Source organism: Rhipicephalus sanguineus, chromosome 8 (genome assembly GCF_013339695.2).
Source record: "Rhipicephalus sanguineus isolate Rsan-2018 chromosome 8, BIME_Rsan_1.4, whole genome shotgun sequence".
Classification (NCBI taxonomy): domain Eukaryota; kingdom Metazoa; phylum Arthropoda; class Arachnida; order Ixodida; family Ixodidae; genus Rhipicephalus; species Rhipicephalus sanguineus.
In genome coordinates this window covers 115,271,653-115,291,247 of record NC_051183.1, presented here as the reverse complement: position 1 = coordinate 115,291,247, position 19,595 = coordinate 115,271,653, and the positions used below count along the sequence as shown (strand labels likewise).

General features: G+C 50.0%; 1 protein-coding gene across 1 annotated transcript in view; it reads right to left on the bottom strand.

Annotated features, from left to right (window-relative positions):
* Window positions 1–3,358: 3,358 nt before the first annotated feature.
* Window positions 3,359–19,595, bottom strand: part of LOC125759487 (uncharacterized) — a 60,405-nt gene continuing 44,168 nt past the window's right edge. Inside the window, exon 2 of the mRNA XM_049418335.1 lies at window positions 3,359–4,010. Within this exon, the coding sequence (XP_049274292.1) occupies window positions 3,359–4,010 (652 nt within the window). The remainder of the gene's footprint in view (window positions 4,011–19,595) is intronic.

Genomic DNA, 19,595 nt, shown 5'->3' with positions numbered 1-19,595 from the left:
GACGCCCCGGATCCACTCCACAACGCGACGTACTTTTCTTCGATGGACCTCAAGACCGGCTAGTGGCAAATCGAAGTCGACGAAAGAGACCGAGAGAAGGCTGCCTTTATAACACCAGACGGCTTCTTTGAGTTCATGGTCATGCCGTTTGGCCTTTGCTCGGCACTTCCAACTTTCCGACACGTTATGGATACAGTATTGGCAGGGTTGAAGTGGCAGGCTTTCCTCGTGTACTTGGACGACGTCATTGTGTTTGCGTCAAACTTCGACGAACACCATGGGCGCCTTGACGTTTTACATCAAGCACTCAAGACCTCTGGCCTCACCTTGAAGCCTGAAAAGTGCCGCTTTGCATACGAGAAGGTACTGTTCTTGGGTCACGTGATCAGCAAGTCCAGAGTGCGCCCAGACCCGTTGAAAACAGCTGTCATAGCTGGCTTCCCGCCACCCACTGACAAGAAGGCCGTATGCCAATTTCTCGGCTTGTGTGCATATTACGGACGCTTGGTCAATGACTTATCACGGATCACCGAGCCACTAACGCAACTCACGTAGACCGACGTCACATTCACGTGGGAAACGGCGCAAGTTTAAGCATCTCAAGAATTGAAACGACGCCTGCAGGTGCCTCCGACACTTGCGAACTTCGACGAATAAGCCGATGCTGAAATCCTCATTGACGCAAGCAGCGTAGGACTCGGCGCCGTCCTTGTGCAGAAGACGGACGGACTGGAAAGGGTTATCAGTTATGCAGCCGGACGCTATCCAAGGCAGAAGCCAACTACTCCACAACAGAAAAGGAGTGTCTGGACATCATCTGGGCTGTGTCGATGTTTCGCCCCTACCTCTACGGCATATCCTACAAAGTTGTGAGCGACGACCACGCCTTGTGTTAGCTAGCTAACTTGATGGAACCTTCAGGTCGTCTCGCACGGTATAGTCGGAGGCTTCAAGAATTCGATATTCCCGTCCTTTACAAGTCCCGAAGAAAGCACTATGACGCGGACTGCCTGTCTCGTGCCCCCGTCGACCCTCCGCCGCAGGGCGATCAGGATGAGTATTTCTTCGGAACCGTAGGTGCCGACGACTTCGCCGAACGACAACGAACCGACGCGGAACTCACGGGCCTTATGGAATACCCCGAGGGTAGTACCGCCGTTGTTCCGAAGGTATTCAAGCCCGGACTGGCGTCGTTTTTCCTCCAAAACGGCCTTCTAAAGAACTTCTCGCCATTTCGAGCCAACTATACTGGGGGGACAACTTTCTGTGGCAATGAAGGGAAAGCTACGGGGGCGGAGCTAACTGCTCTGTGTTACTGCGCCAAAGTAGTCCCCGATGAACTTGTTTCGGTTTCAGTTTCGGCGTGACAGATGCGTATTTCCTGCAGTTCATTTCTTCGTATGTGCTTCTTGGTTGATTGCGTTGAACCACGATTACCCAGCGTGCAGGCATATTGGCGTTTCGTTCCCTACGCTTAATGTCTCTGTGCCATTCTGTGTCGCCCACAAATGACGTGCATATTTTCAGCGCTGCAGTTTTTGGACATGCACTAATATGTAAACTCATCTAGAGCTGTAAACTGACGCGTGTCACGTGCTTACATAGCGCGGGCGCGGTATACCGAAGAGCAGCTCGCACATCTTGCGGCGCGAAGTGAAATTCAGTTTAGATCGCGTTGAGTAACGCCGGCGTCAAAAGGCATCAGTGGCCCACTGCCCCCTCGCTCCGCGGCTCAGAAAACATATAGCGGCGACCTCACGCCGCTGCAGAACCCACGAATCCTGTGCTCAATCCCAACCGCTTCGCGTGTCCGTCTCCTTCATTAAAACCGTACCGGCATGCGGTCATTTCTCACGATACTGCATGGCGCCGGTTATGTGCGCCTCAGGATAGCAATTGTAGATTGCACTTGTTAGGTTACTTAGAACAGGAAGGCGTGTAAACCCCTGGACGTCTGTAAAATGTCATGCTTCTGAACATCCACACAATTAGCGCTGGTTCTAAAGTTCAAAAATAAATGGTCACCTACCATTTCGCCAGCAATAATTGGTTCCTGACATCGTAAAGCACATTTCATTAGCTAACTTTGTCCAACGCCAACATTCTGAACCATACTCATGCCTGGTAATTATAACATCCCTCTTCCTTCCACATTACAGTTTCAATTTTCGTGGCTGTGGCCGGTATTCACACACACTATACCTGAACCAGCAAGGAAATCCCTTGAACACACAGGGCTACCACGGCCTGTTGCTGACAGTTTTAAATCTGGACACGGCGAGTATTTGTCAGGAGGAATAAATTGTGCCACGTGAAAAATTGCAGCAGCTAAAAAAAGGTGTTTGTTATATATTTCCTGCATAATCAGCTGGCTAAAATCTAAAAGTCGCTCAAGTAGTAATGCACACACACACGCACACCAGTCACAGGAATAAACCTTTAATACTGTGTCCCCTTCTTTCAAACTAACTTAATATATCAAAGTCAGACAGCAGTGTATTTTCAACGAAACATTTATGATTCCGTGAGCACTTACATAGAGTACCTGACAAAAATGTACAGTAAAAACTACATGAAGACGCACATTACTGCGCGTATTCCCTTAAGACTTCGTCATTTGGCCCTGTAAAAACGCACTTCAAAATGCATTTGTGCTCAACGTGCCCATTTGCTTCAGCAATTAACACGTGCAATCAAAGAGACCAACAAAACATGAGCAAGTGGATACTAATTATTATCCACGTACGTAGTGCAACTGATGGTGGTATTTTTTTGCCAGATGAGTGAAAAAGTTACAAATGATGGGACAATGCATTTCTGGAAGTCACTTCCCTCTCCCAGCTCTTGAGCTATGATTCAACCAGCCTTGTCACTTCATCCACCCGTAACAGCTATTTGAAAAGGCTGTTTACATTTTGGGCATCAAAAAGGAATACATAGCATCTCACAAAAAAATCAGCATCACATGAGCCAGCGCACACCGGGTTCACCAGAATTCCTCTATTCCACTCAATTCACTGTCACTACTGTCACTGCAGCTGCTGGAGTCAGATCCCAGAGTAATTATGATGCTGTCGAGCGTGCTCTCGATTGCACCATCCTGCTCCCAGGCCTCCTCTTCAAGACGCACCACGTGAGCGCAGTCGCGGGCCCAGTTTTCTGGAGTCACAAGGGCAATGGCTTCGACCAGAAGTGCTTCGACTCCTTCAAGTAGAAAACATTGCTACGAGACGGGACGAAGAAAGGGCACAAACACGGCGCTGACTATCAACCAAATGTGCTTTTATTCCACCAGTCCGCATATATTTTTCTACTTGAAGTCATGCACCAACCAGGCCAAATCCGTACCCTACTGCAGTTAATCTTCGACCCGAGCAAGAATGAACGACCTGTTGTTGGCTGCAATATACCCCTTGACCTGGCTCCATACCATTTCAACAGGGTTGAATTCACAATGGTAAGGAGGAAGCCGAACAATGTCATGACCAGCAGCCTTGGCCAGTGCATCAATGCGGTATCCAGAAAAACGGTGCTTGTTTTGGTTAACCAGCTGAATTAGCTCGGGCTTCAACTGGTCATTAGACCACGGGATGTTTTTTTGAGTCAACCAAGACTGAATCTCTGCCTTGCGCGACGACGTCGAAGGCAACTTTTCGAGCTGAACACTTTGGTATGGAGCATTGTCCATGACAATTATGGTCCGTGGCTCAATGTTTGGTAAAAGTTGCTCTTTGAACCATCTCTCAAAGCGTGGGCCATCCATTTCATTGTGGTAGTCACTGTTAACACTCTTTTTCGCCCGGAAAACGAGAGATGCCCCATCCAGGAAGCCGTTTTCGCTTCCAGCATGGAGGACAATGAGCCGACCACCTTTGCCGCTCGGTGTGCGAAGCCCACTTGTGAGACCCTTGCGGAAGGCGTCCTCACGTGACGACACAGTGGCGTCCTCCCACACCTTTTCCTTGGTGTGCCCAGCATTCACCCAAGTCTCGTCAAGGTAGTATATAGCCCTGCGAAAGCAAGGGAAAAATGTGGCCAGGTTTCTGTTTTTAACGAGAGGGGTCAATTGAGACAGAAGAAACTTATGATGTGCATCTAATATCATTTTACTGGGCAAGCAGGTATTTCCAGTTTTTGGGTGGTACTGGAAAATACAAAAATAAAAAAAATGTTCGCAGAAGGTACGTACTCACATGAATAACAAATACCTTCATTCAGAGCTATCCCTACTTCATTAGAGCACGTCGATACGTATTTGTGCCTTCGTTTGCCTAACCAGAATAACAGGCAAAATACAAATAAGAGCCACAGATGCAGAAGCAAGCCATAAAAAATACAAATCAAGATGAACGGCAACATGTATGAGGACGGGTGAATTAAAAATAAATATATGGCGGTACGAGAACCTTCCATGATTATTTCCTCGTCCTACTCTTTCAACTCTGAATTTTTACATGCGGCATTTGTGTTTTCATTGACATCGTTGACATTTACATCTCTGTCCATCAAATGGAAGCAGTAACTGTACGTACCGTTTCTCCATTCGCATTTCTCGAATGGTCCGCAGATATTTCCGCCTCCACACGATGATGTCGTCCCTTTCCAGCAGTGCACAGTTACGTTTTCGCTTCCGAAATTCAAATCCAATGTCATTCAGAAGCCTGCGCATCGTTCTGACACTCAGCTGCTTCGGTAGCCCCATGTCGGTGTAGCCGATTACCTCGCTGAGGATCTTTTCTGCCGTTGGCGCCTCGTTGCGAATGTAGTATTGATGTACTTTCCGGCGAAGAGCAGACAGGGTAAAACTATCGTACCGTTGCACTCTTGTCTTTCGAGTAACTTTTGCTGGTGATTCAGCAGTTAAACGAAGCCTTTTACGCTTCGGGGACTTCAGGGTACCCTATAAAACATCCGCCTTGAGCCGTACGACAGTACGCTCGCTCACGCCGGTAAGCTGGCAGTCTGCTGGCTAACCGACCGAAACACCGAAGCAAAAGGAGAGTCCCGGTTGCGTCAGTCTCACTTGGGCGTACACGCTGCAGATCACTTGCTTGGTTTGTTTCGACAGCTTTTGGTACTCAAGCTTCTTGAATATCCTGGGCGCGAGCCAATTGGCCAGCAGCCGGACGAAGAAGGCACAGGCGACGTGGAGGCCATTTTTTCTTCGGAAGGATGGTGGTGAAGGAAGAGAACCAATGCGACGCCAGTGGGGAACGCGGCGACTAAAGAAACCCCGACAAATGTCAAATATAACGCTATTTCATATAATATCACTAATCATCTCCTGGCATTATCAATTAGCAGCTAAAAGTTATAACTGCACATTTTTAAATAATTAGGTTACGCACGAAAAACGATTTTTTTCTGGAACTACTTTCAGCACCAATGGTCTCACCGACCGTCTAAATAAGACCATCGCCGACGTGCTGGCCATGTACGTCGACGTCGAGCACAAGACTTAGGATGTCGTCCTTTCGTATGTGACCTTCGCATACAACGCAGCCGCACAAGAAGCGACGCGGGTGACGCCTTACAAGTTGGTTTACGGGAGGAGCCCTGCAACAACGCTCAACGCAATGCTCCTAACTGCCATCGACGAAGTTTATCTCGACGTCGCTGCTTGTTGGCAACGCGCCGAAGAAGCTCACCAGCCCGCCCGGCTGCGCATCGACAACCAGCAGAGTGTCGACAGCCATCACTATAACCTTCGACGACGCCACATGAAGTACCAACCCGACGACCACGTGTGGGTCTGGACGTCGACGCGTCGACGGGGACTTAGCGAGAAGCTTCTTCGACGATACTTGGGGCCATACAAATTGCTCCTACGTCTCGTCGCCCTAGACTACGAGGTCATCCCTGGCGGCAACTCTCAACTACGCCGCGCGCGATCTGAAGTCGTCGATGTTGTGCGCATTAAGCCGTTTTTTCAGCGTTAGCGAACCTGCGGACTGTACTTCTTACTTCATTATTGCAGGTTATTTCTGTATCCACTTCAATCACTCGGTAATCACCGGGACGATATCTTTTCAGAAGAGGGAAATGCCATACGCGCCCTTTCTTTCTTTGTTTTACGTTACCGCCACCTTACACATGCTACTACAAGCTTGCGCAAGCTGCGTCAGAATGTCTGGGAACGTTCCAGATTGTAGTAGATCTAAGATTGTCAAGATTATTCCAGAGCTCCAATATTCGATGCCGCATGCATGTACAAATGCCGACGAGTCTTGCCGCGGTTCAGTTTTTCAACGGCGCACGCTCTGTTCGCCGCTATCAGTGTACAGTGTGTATTGTGTAGTTTGATTTTCATTTCCCGGCCACAAGTTCGGCCAAATAAAGAGCTTCATCTTGGACACGCCGACTGCTACCTTCGTCGACGTCACAGCCCCGTGAGAATATAGCATTACCGGGTAGTAAAGAAAAGCACCGTTCCCCTCATACACCCTATGAGTTCAGTTTGCGCAATCTTTTGGGACAGGCAGTGCTCCTCGTGTGCCTTTGTGTTACAAGTTTTCTTAAGACGCCTCAAGATCTAGGAGGAGTTGATTGGAGATCAGTTCATCAATACCCTTCTCGATAGGCTACTTTCTTCGTGAAGAACGATCCCTTATTTTACCATTCGCCTGGCGTTTACAGTAACAGAGCAAAGTCGAATATAACTCAACGCTGGGACCATCTGAAAAGAGCATTTTTCCGACACAGACCAGGGGAAACCGTGGCTTTACCTTTGCCGGGTAGTCGTTTTTAAAGACGATCGTCTTTCTTGGGATACTTAAGCAGAGAAATTTTGGTCGGTCTTTCTGTCGTTGTTTGTCGGCACGTCACTCGATTTAGCCACTTGGCCAAAGTTGAACCACTTGCCCAAGGGCCAGCCATTTTGAACGGCTGACTAGGTTCATACTTTGTACATTGTCAATCAAAAAGCATACATTACGCATATCTGAGGCGCAACATCACTAGGTAAGTATGAGGTGGTGTGTTGCTTTAATAGAAAATGCATACATACGTAATTCTAAAGACCGTAGTTTCTTAAGCTGCGCTGAAAATGCGACTGCGCTGAAACTTGCCTTCCTCCGTGCACTTTACACGAGCTCATTGTTGTGTTTCGGTTTCGGTTCTGTATTGCACTGTACGAATGCCATGGGGCGCCGCTCTGGCATTCCTGTTTTACCCAGGCGACGTGTAAATAAAAGAGTGTGTGGAGTGTACTCGTTGAGTGCGGACGTTTCTTATGTTTCATCGCTTCGCGCCAAACCGCGTGTTCGGGCTGGCTGGTGTCCACGCCGGTCGTGTTCGTCACCGCTGGTCTTCGCCTGCTGCTGCGCCGGGACTACCAGTCCGCAACACAGCACTGATGTTTCCCGACGTATTGCCAGATGGCGTCCATATCTCACGCAGCGCCTCTTCTATCGTCTTTAGACGATAGTTGCAGTGAAGCACGCAGATACGCGGCCAATTTTTTTATCCTCTATGGCGTGAACTAAGAACCGTCACAGTTGTTTCGTCTTTCTGCTCGAGGAACGCACTGCTACTGTCGACAATAGAGGATGAGACCCTCTTAGATATTTCTTTTTGTTTAAGTGCGGCGCGTGCAGTGACCCCTCTGCGTCTGTGGCCTGCCACAGGGGCGTCTTGCGAGAGGTGTGCCCGGCGTTCATTTTCTTTTTTTCGTTCCACATGACGATTTCATACAGAAAGGGGCCACTTTGTCGCGCGCTCATCAGGGGCAGTTTTCAAAGTGAAAGAAAATGTACGAGCGTTGCGTGATAGAAAGCGCGCTGAATCTCCTCCGAGATCTGCGTATCACCAGCGGCAAATTTTGTATACAAATATATCGCCGTTATTTCGCCGTCACATGCATGGCGCGTGGTTCAGTTTCGTTCGAATACGCGGTCGTGACTTCGGCGTTTTTTCTTCTGGTTTATTTTGGTATATATATATATATATATATATATATATATATATATATATATATATATATATATGCTGATGGTATGCGTTTAACGTTGAGGCAGTAACGCGTTTATTAGAAGATTGCAGCAGCTGAAGCGATCAGCGGTCCAAGCCGAGCAAGCGCGAGCACCAACAACAACCGTCTTCGTCTTCTTCTTTCGCTGGCGTTCTTGTCTGCGCCCTACCATGTTACAAATCACTCCCTCGCGGAAAAGGAGCCATCCTGGCGACCTAAGGAACAGGTACAACTGGTGGGTCATAGTGCGGCTTCAGTCGATCGACGTGAACAGTCTCGCGGCCGCGACGACGGCGGTCCGTAGATGATTGAACAGGCTCAATAATATAGTTGACTGGGGATGTTTGACGTAGGACGCGGTAGGGGCCTTCGTACTTAGGCAGTAGCTTTGTGGAAAGGCCAGGAGCAGAGGAGGGAACGCGAAGCCACACCAACGTTCCAGGCGAATATGACGGAGTAGGCAGGTTTACGTCGTGACGGTCCTTCTGGCGCGCTTGGTCTTGGGCGCTTAAAGAACGCGCGAGTTGTCTGCATTCCTCGGCATAATTGGCGACTTCAGATAAAGTCGTGGATTCTGAAGCTCAGTCATTCCGTTGGTTTGGGGATGGTACGCGGTGGTTGTCCGATGCACAACGTTGCATTCACGAAGGAGGGCTTGCACGGCTTCAGAAAGGAACGTACGTCCGCGGTCGCTGAGTAGCTCGCGAGGTGCGCCGTGGCGAAGAACGAGTTTTTGAAGAATGAATAAGCCGACTTCACGTGATGAGGCCTCTGGCAGCGCTGCAGTTTCAGCATAGCGTGTCAGGTGATCAATAGCGACAATCACCCAGCGGTTCCCGTCAGGTGTGTAGGGAAGTGGGCCATACAGGTCTATGCCGATGCGATCAAAGGGCCGGGAGGGACAAGGCAACGGCTGTAGTGGTCCAGTGACTGTGTGCGCTGGGCTCTTCCGGCGTTGACACTTGGAGCACGAGCGTACGTACTGTCGGACAAAGCGGTACATTCCACGCCAGGAGTACCGCAGCCGGAGGCGTGCATACGTTTTTATTACGCCGGCGTGGCCGCACTGGGGATCCGCGTGAAAGGAGGCGCAGATATCGGCCCGTAGCTGGCGAGGAATCACCAGCAGCCATTTGCGGCCCTTAGATAGGTAGTTGCGGCGGTACAGGAGCCCGTCGCGTACGGTGAAATGTCGAGCTGTGCGTCGCAGCGAACGAGTGGCGGTAGGTGGTGATGGCCGAGACAGCAACTCCATGATAGAGACTATCCAAGGGTCCTGGCGCTGCTCAGATGGCATGTCAGCGTATGTAAGTGATGCAGAATTGTAGCTGGAGACAGACGCAGTTCCGTATTCATGGGGAAGAGGAGAACGGGAAAGAGCGTCGGCATCTGAATATCGGCGGCCTGACCTGTAGACGACACGGATGTCGTAGTCTTGGAGACGTAACGCCCAACGAGCTAGACGACCAGATGGGTTTTGAGTGACGATAACCAGCAGAGGGCGTGGTGATCAGTCACAACATCAAATGGGCGGCCATATACGTAAGGTCGAAATTTCGTGATTGCCCACACGATAGCTAGACATTCCTTTTGTGTCCGAATAATTCTCTTCAGCTCTGGTGAGAGTGCGGCTGGCGTAAGAAACGACGTACTCGTCGAAGCCAGACTTGCGTTGAGCAAGAATAGCGCCAAGGCCGACTCCACTGGCATCCGTGTGGATTTCGGTAGGGGCATCTGGGTCAAAGTGACGAAGAATCGGTGGTGATGTCAGTAGATGACGTAATTTCGCGAATGCGTCGTCGCAAGCGGAAGACCATGCTGTGACACCTTGGCTGTCAGCAAGTAGGCGTGTTAAAGGAGCCATTATGGAGGCGAAATTACGGACGAATCGCCGAAAATACGAGCATAGGCCTATGAAGCTCCGGAGTTCTTTCAGTGTTGACGGCTTTGGAAACTCGGCGACGGCGCGGAGCTTCGCGGGGTCGGGTAGAACACCGTCCGTGCTGACATGCCCCAAGATGGTGAGCTTCCGGGCGGCAAAATGGCACTTTTTCAAATTCAGTTGGAGCCCAGCATGTGTGAGGCATTCTAGGAGACTTGCGAGGCGCAGAATATGGGTATCGAAGTCCTTTGAAAAAACGACGACGTCGTCCAGATAGCAAAGGCACGTCTGCCACTTGAGACCTCGAAGTGTGTTGTCCATAAGACGCTCGAAAGTGGCAGGGGCGTTGCAAAGGCCGAACGGCATCACGTTAAACTCGTACAAGCCGTCGGGAGTCACGAACGCAGTTTTGGGGCGATCAGCTTCATACATAGGTACCTGCCAGTAACCCGATCGAAGATCCAGTGATGAAAAGAACTCTGCCCCTTGCAAACAGTCGAGAGCGTCGTCGATTCTGGCGAGCGGATAAACATATTTGCGCGTGATCTTGTTAAGGCGCCTATAATCAACACAGAATCGGATGCTACCGTCCTTCTTTTTAACGAGCACCACAGGGGAGGCCCAAGGGCTGTGGGACGGCTGCATGACGCCACGATTAAGCATATCGGTCACCTGGTCGTCAATAACTCGGCGTTCAGCGTGAGAGACCCAGTATGGACGCTGGCGCAGGGGTGCATGGGTGCCGGTGTCAATATGATGAACGATTGCAGATGTTCGGCCCAAAGTGGGTTGCTTGTAGTCGAAAGACGTCCGAAAGCGGTCGAGGAGCTTCAAAAGTTGGGTCCGTTGAGCAACAGGACGTTCCGAATCAATTGATGGAAGGAAGACGTCCAGGGAGGATGCGTCGGACGTGGTAACGGAATTGACACTGTCGACCTGGAGGCTTGTCGTGCGATCGGGCATTTGACTGGCGCAAACAAAATCAATGTCCTCAAGTCGGCCTATACATTCTCCGCGAAATAATGTGGCGGGGACCGAAAGCAGGTTCGTCACATAAATGGTTGCGCAAGAGTCGACGATCGTGAGAAGAGCAAAGGGAAGAACGAAGTTCTTGCGAGAGGCAAAGTCTGCTGATGGCGTGAGCGGCGACGAGGACACGAGAAAAAGAAGGCTTGCAAGAATCGACTTCGGCGATCGCTGATAATTTTAGCTCGGCATGGGCACAGTCAACAACGGCATGATGTGTGGAAAGGAAGTCCCAGCCTAATATGACGTCGTGCGAGCACTGCGAAAAGACAACGAATTCGACCACATAGAGAACGTCCTGAATGAGTAGCCGAGCCGTGCACGTCATAGAAGGCTTTACGTGATCCGCGGTTGCCGTGCGCAGGGAGACGCCAGAAAGCGGAATAGTAATTTTTTTTAACTTGCGGCACATTGCTTCACTCAATACAGATACAGCAGCTCCAGTATCGACTAATGCTTGCACGGCAACACCATCAACGCACACAGAAATTTCGTTGGCAGGTAGAGAACGAGGCCTTGTAGAGTTCGACAGCGGCGCAGTTCTTGCCTCCGGAACTGCGATGGTCAGTTTTCCGTTTGGGCGGGTGGTGGTCGACGAACCATAGGTGAAAGCGAACGTCGCCGTGGGGAGGGCGATCGACGTGGGTTGAAGGCGCGGCGGTTCGATGAAAAGGTGTCTGAAGTAGCGTGTGGAGGCATTGGCTGTGGTGGCTCTGGGCGGACGTAGCTGTAGCTGTCCTCGATGGTACCTGGACGAGGGACGCGCCGGCGACAGAACCGTTCAACATGGCCGGGTAGACAACAGTAGTAGCAGATTGGCCGGTTATCCGATGTGCGCCAAGGGTTATTGGAAGGCGTTGCAGGACGGCGATAAAGATTAACGTGCGGGCCTGCCGGCGCCCGCGTTGCGTAAAATGCGTTTGTTTGGGGAGCAGTGTCCGCGATGGGCGGCAGCGCATGTGGCTGCCTTCTCGCGACGTCAGCGTAGGTGAGGGGCGCGGATACAGGCGGTGGCTGGTACGTGGGTGGTAGTGCCTCGGAGACTTGCTCTTCGATGGTTTGTCGCAGCGATGAAGTGAGCCCATGAGTATTGCCTGGGAGAAAGGGCGCAAGAGACAATTGGCGAGCCACTTCCTCTCGGATAAACTGCTGAATCTGCTGTGTCAGGACCACCGGGTCCGAAGATATTGCGCCAACGGTCGCTGCTGACGTGCTGGTCATGTCCGAACTAGGACGTCGCGTGGAAATGCGCTGCTTTCGCAACTCCTCGTAGCTCTGGCAGTGCTGAATGACGTCTGCGACTGTTTCAGGGTTTTTCGCCACAAGCATGTGGAACGCATCGTCCTCAATGCCCTTCAAGATGTGCTTGACTTTATCGGCTTCGGACATGACAGGGTTGAAGCGGCGGCAGAGGCCTACGACGTCCTCAATATACGAAGTGAAGCAAGCGCTGTTCTGCGCGGAGCTTGCGCACGGTTGGTCGGCCGAATACGTCCGCGAAGGTCGTTTTGAAAGAGGCCCAGTTGGAAATCTCAGCCTCGTGGTTGTTCAACCAGAGTTCCGCTACTCCTCTCAGGTAGAAGTGGACGCGGCCAAGTTTGTCGTTGTCATCCCACCTGTTGTTGACACTCACTCGTTCATAAGAAGAGAGCCAGTCCTCGACGTCTTGCTCATCAGTACCGCTGAAAATGACGGGGTCCCGCTCTCTTGGAACACCGGGACAGCGGGCAGCTTGGGGTGTGGTAGCATCGTTCGGCATTGTTGAAGGGGAAAGTAGAGTCCGGCTGCGGAGTTCCAGGATGGAGAACGGAACCAGCACCTCCACCACTTGATGGTATGCGTTTAACGTTGAGGCAGTAACGCGTTTATTAGAAGAGTGCAGCAGCTGAAGCGATCAGCGGTCCAAGCCGAGCAAGAGCGAGCACCAACAACAACCGTCTTCGTCTTCTTCTTTCGCTGGCGTTCTTGTCTGCGCCCTACCATGTTACAATACATATATATATATATATATATATATATATATATATATATATATATATATATATATATATATATACCGACTTATACATATCCGGGACATAACGACGACGGAAAAAATCCGCCGAGGGTGCCTATATATTTGCTGGCAGTTTGCACGAAGTCGCGCAACAAAGCTTGGTACAGCGATGTGCGGGCCCGTCGCCGCTCGGACACCCCATAAACCGACAAGTGTAGCTTCGAGATGCGCAGCTTCCGTCTCAGAAGTAGGCACTTTTTTAAGACGCCCAACGACTCCCTGGACAACATCGGACGCAGGTGGGCTACGCACTATCGAGCAGAGGTTGCACGCGATGTTTCCGTCGGTCGGCGTGGCTTAGCTGCTGCGCTAGGCAGAGCTTGCGCGCCATATCGACGACATCAATCGACAGCTCACCTCCATTCAACAACGCCTGGGTGAACGTCTTCCGATGCACCGGCGCTGCCACTCGCAAAGCCGCGACCGTAACACCACTTCGTCGCGGCAACCAGATAACAACAGCCCGTGTTACTACCACCGACGCTTCCGGGACAGAGCCCGGCAATGTTGACCACCCTGTTCCGCTGGGCATGCGGAAAACGACAACGGCAGCTCGTAGAGACGGCCGCAAGCTGCCAACCCGGAGGCCGTCGCATCTTCGTCACCGACCAAATCACGAAGCAGCGTTTGCTTGTCGACAGCGTGTCTGACATTTGCTGCTACCCGCGATCCCATCTTCAAGGTCTCCGTCCGCCTACGTCTTTTAAGCTTGGTGCGGCAAACCGCTCCACAATCAAGATGTACGGCTCGCTCCGCCTGCACATCCAGCTCAGAAACTTACGCCGTGACCTTCGCTGGAATTTTCTCATCGCCGACGTCGCCGAGCCAATCATCGGCTCAGACTTTCTGGCCCACTACAATCTCCTTCCGGACTGCCGCAACGACCTCCTCATCGACGCGACATCGGCACATTCCACACCAGGCCAGCGAACGACCGCTCAACAGCCAAGCATCAAGGTACTAAGTGTTGACAATCATTCGCCGTACCACGCTATCCTCGCCGAATTTCACAGATTAACGCGTCCCAGCGGACTGCCATGCAAAGTGCAGCACACCACCGTGCACTACATCCGGACCACTTCAGGCCCCCTGGTTTTATGCCGCGCCCGTCACCTACCCCGGACCGCATGCGCATAGCCAAAGCAGAGTTGGAGGCCATGCTGCGCGAAGGAATCACCCGCCGCTTTGAAAGTCCATGGGCCTCGTCACTCCCCTTGTTCCGAAGAAGACCGAAGGCTGGCGGCCCTGTGGGGACTACCGTGCCCTCAACGCGCGCACTATCCCGGACAGGTACCCCATCCACCACATACATGACTTCGCCCATCGCATTTATCGTTGCCACGTGTTCTCCGTGCTTGACTTGGTGAAGGCGTACACACAGATACCCGTCAATCCGGATGACGTCCCAAAAACTGCAATCATCACTCCATTTGGCTCGTTCGAGTTTCACTTCATGAACTTCGGCCTGAGGAACGCTGGACAAACCTTTCAGCGCTTTATCGACAAAGTCGTCGGCGGCCTCTTTGACGGCATACTGGTATTTTCCCGCGACGCCGAAGAGCACCACAGGCAACTCTGTCTGCTGTTCCAACGCCTCGATGATTATGGTCTACTCGTCAAAGTCCAAAAAAGCACGCTAGGCGCTTCTGTCGTCCGCTTCCTCAGCCACGAAGTTTCATCTGAGAGAACTCGGCTCTTGCCCAAACGCATCTAGGACCTGCAAAGTTACCCTCAACCCAACACCGCTAAAGACCTTGGCCGTTTCCTTGGCATGCTGAATTTCTACAGGTGTTTCTTGCCACTCGCAGCCGACTACCGGGCTCCCCTCCATGATGCTTTGGCTGGCTTACGAGGAAACTAATCCGTCACGTGGACACCGATGTTAGCGGAAACGTTCCCACAAACCCTATAAATAATGGTAGTGGAAGCCTCTCTTCAAACATTGCACAGGTTGAAATCGGATGCTTACTTAAGTGAGAAAATCCTTATAGTAAGCCGGGGCTAACCAAATAATGGCAGTAAAGCGGATGTTCGAATGTTTAAAACAGTTTAAAAAACAGCTTAAAATCAGGTACGCAGTTCAGAGAGCACGAGTAAGGCGACCACCTTGTTTGCGCCCCTTACGGGTGACGTCGTGTGAATACATCCTAATGTATGACGCATAGCATATTCGACAAATCCCAAGACGCGGCTATGATTTGTGGCAAATGCTCAACAGGGAACACCGGTGCGCTTTGTTGCTGATGTCAACATCAAACACACACACTGAATGCTTTACTAAGTTCTGGGACCTTCCGTTTACTTGAAGGTCCCCAAGAAAAAGAGAAAGCTAAAATTTTTGACACCTATATTTATTCATACTAAAACTGCAAACAACCCAATCGATTGAGAAGTTGTAATTTAGTTGGTGTAGTGCTTGTTTCCAAGAATCTAGAGTAAGTACCACCTTAGAGGAAATATAATTTTGTTACATACCTTATTACCTAAAAGAGGACGGGTGAAAAGGCCCGAACACGAGAACACCATACGGCGACTGACAGCGAACGTGTTATATTTACCCAGGCACAAGCTAGATCCTAGGGAATTTTTTCGATTCTGCTAAGAGGTGCCGCGTTTACAGAGGGGAAGAACGAGGTTAACGAAGAAGGGTGAACGTGAGCCACAAGTTTGAACGCGCGCGTCTAGACTATCAAGGCAAAGTGTCACCACGGCGCTGAAAAGAAGTGCCGAACTGCTCTCCTTAAAACGCGCCTTTCATGAAACTATCGTGCACTGAGAAATTCGAAACCAATAGCAAAGTGCGTCCAGGTTCTGGTTACATGAATATGGTACTGTGCAGTACATTGCCACTATGAATATTTTCTTATCCACAAGTTTGCTGCAGTGGCAAGAGAAAGAACGAATGAAAATATGAAACCAGTTTCATTCTGCATTGAAATGCGCCGAGGGTACTGTGATGGAAAGGGAGAGGGTATTATAGCAAAGGGAAGAGGTAGAGCTGCATCCCATTTTTTTAACGGACGTTCTGGAGGCAGCTAAGTTGGGGCCGCTTGAATCCGGCGGCTGTCGCGGAGCCGATCGCCGTCCGGTGGCGCCTCTAGGCCCTTAAGTAACAAGAGTGGTCGCCAGAACGCGATGGCTCGATCCGGAGGCGTGGGAACCGGGAAGGCCCATATCCGGAGAGAAGGCCAGGGTCCCCTTTATATGGTGACCAGGGCGCAAAGCCTACGTGGAATGTAAAGGGGGCACTCCCAACAGAGGTACTTAAGAACAGCACGGCAGTTGCACGTGGAGCAGAAAACAGCTACGGGTGCTGGTGTGTCACCCCTATGAAAACGGTCCAGTAAGAAAGGAGTAAGGAGTGTTCCTGTCGGAATTCTCTGAAGCAGGACCGACTCTCGCAGTGCGAATAACTACGAGTGAAGCGACTGCATCGAGAGCGGATTGCCCACTGCTGTGAGGTATGCGGCACGACGTATATTCGTCACATGCTTTTCTGCCATTGGATCTGCTAGCTCGGGTGGCGTAGCTAGGAGAGGAAAAGGAGTATCGTAGGGTCTGTCTAGCGTGGTGGAGAGATGATCGCGCACTAATCTATGGGTCTTCTCGTTTCCGGGCATACCGCAATGCACGGGGACCCAGTGGATGTTAACACCGTGACTGCATTCGCGCAGCAGGCGCTCCTAGTGCCGGATCTTCTGCAGTACAGGATCTGTGTAAAGAACATGGGAGAGCCTGGGAGTGACTGTACACCTAGTGGCGAAAGGGGTCAGATTGAGATGTAGTTCGGAGGGCCCACTCCGAATATTCTAGAGTGGCCACTAGCTCCGCTCGGGTGCAATACATCGCTTCTGTTAATACACGATGGCGTCGGTTCTGATTTCCATTATCTGGTCATACCACGCAGTGGAATAACAAGTGTTACTGGTATCGTCTGCAGGAAGTGCAGCGTCCGTGTAAACAATGCGTTCAGTTAAAGGAAACGAACTCGTAGCCTTGCATGCCTCTTGGCACAGGCAAGGCGCTGCACTCGCTGATTAGGGTCCGTAATAAGTGGAAGTGGTTTGCCATCGGTGAATACCGTGATTTCCCATGGCGGTGCTTTCTTGCTCAACAAACAAGTACGTGACACATGCGTAACTTCCCCGAAGTTCTTGCGTGGCACGCGCAGTCAAAGCTAATGTTCATTCAAACATGAACCGGAAACCATAGCGTGCATGTATGTTTGGACAGCTTTGTCACGTATGCTACATGAATTACGCAGTCACGTACTGGTGAAGCACGTCAACATGCAACCCGTGACGCAATACAACAGTTTCTTTTGTCAAGTTTTATTCTTCATGAATACAGAGTGCAGCGCAACTAAAATTAACTTACCCTCAAAGATTACACAAGTCTGTACTTTTTACAGAATCCTCAATTCCAATGAAAAGTAATCGCACATCAAGGCGGCCGCGTCCATTTAACCACTATAGGAGAATGGAACTTGCGAGGGCACGCCGCATGGAAGATAAGGAGTGCATTTCTCGGCAAATAACATTACGAATCTAGGCGTAACCGTGAGACGGCGTAACAGCCGCTCCACAGAAACCTACTTGCATTCTGGTCCACAAGTTGGAAATGTAGCGAAGTACAAGTCCTTCACAGCTACGCTCACACTATCTATGAATCACTACGCAGCACCAAATAAAGTAAAAGAGGACATGACACACGCGAGCGCCCGCACATGCTATGTCGACGAGCTTAACTGATATTACAGAAGCAGCTGCACGGACTGATACATGATTAGCGCTGAAGAGCTCGGGAGGAAGTTGGACCGTTATCGCCACTAGTAAATTACAGAAGGATTACTGCTTAACGAAACTGGAAGCATTCACAATAGCTGATGCAATGTCAACACCACACGCCTTTATCCTTTTGCGCGTTCCTTTCCTTATTTCAATGAGAAATGACGTGCGCAGGCTCGAGTTCTAATTTCAATTTGCGGATGCGTCGACCAACTATTCACGCGCGATCTGCTGCTTGGCGATAATACGGGTCTTGTAAAGCGCGTCTTCTAGTCTTAATAATTAACACACATAAATCGGCCTTCCTGTGGCTTGTTTCAATACGCCGCGAATGGTTTAGGGCCTGTTTTTTCCTATGTATTCCTCAAATCGACGTTTTTAGACCTAATGGGCTACCTAGCAGAGGGGAATTTTTAAAGGTATTTAAAAATTCGCTTTATAGCGGGATTTCAAATTCTGATTACATTGGGATTGAATTCGAATTCTTGAATCCGTATTAGTCACGACTAAAAAAATATATCCGAGAACACAATTTACAGTGAAGAAGACGCTTGAAAATGTCTTTAAACGTCCTCCTTATAGCAGGATTTCTTTGTCTTAGTTAAGTACGTCCTCTTGTTGGCTCCTTTAACCTAGATTGCCGATGGTTTAGACGACAGATCAACGAAGAAGACAGATTATAGCTATATTACATGTTCTCCATGGCAGCATTGCCAGGTCTCCTCTTTTTTTAGGTCGCCATAAGGCACAACTAGAAATCGTGTGAAATACAGCGGGGAACATTGAGAGATCTTTTGGCAAATTAAAACTAAAAACGTGATTCTGGAGAAGGGAGAAAAAATTCTGCCGTTCTATGCACAAATTGAAAAACGAAGGAAACGTCGGTCGTCACCCAGGTTGCTTGAATTTGTAATTCGAGAAGGAAACGGTGGCTGCTACGTAATACATTATTTTTTCTGCCGTGTTCATGAATATTCAAAGATGCTAACTGACAACAAAACTGGCCAGGACAATGCTGTCGTGCCAAACTAATACGTTGAGCAAGCATTTCACTGCAATCGCCGCACATCAATTGCTACTTTTCTTTTCGTAGGAAAAAACAGCGACCACTAACCAACATCGAAGCGAAGTTTCCGCCAGTCCGTAAGCTATAGCATCAATCGGATCACGAGAAACTGTTATCAAGTAGCATCAGATTCTTACACCACCACTGAAAAACGCGCTATGCCTGAGCAACAAAAATGTCAACGTTATTCACTATAAATCAACCACGGAAGAGCTTTTGATTCATCCTATAGCTGTTCTGATAATGACAATGCTTGCTTCTATATAACGACTGAACGAAAAGTGTGCTTACCTTGCGTTCGCTAGGAAGCGAAACAATATTGCTCTGGTGTTACTCTTGAATTCTCGCACCACATAGACGCTCGGAGTTACTTGTGCCCTTTCCGTAGTTTTTCAAAAATTTCTGGCGTGACCTCGAGCGCGGAAACGGAAAAAATTCAACTTCAAAACATATAAAAAAGCCGGGCGTAGCTTGCACTGGTTCCACAAGCCGAAAGGAACAGCAGAGCTGATCAGTTCCTAGCTGGTCCTGGCCATACGAAGTGATGCCAAGTAATGCTAAAGTAAACGCTGTAATGCCAAGTGGTACCAAGTACCATTCGAGTCCAGCACACGTCACCACGCACCGTTTCAACCGCACTACGTGAACTACTTTTATTGAGTCGAGTCCAGCAGTGTCGCGTGCCCTCGCGCTGCGATTTTAGTTAAGCGGTTTTCTCACTGGCAGTGCAAACCTTCTTCGATCAAGCCATCGCTGCACCTGGCACCACGCGGCGCCGCCGCACGCCGTCATTATACAAAACGAAGGAG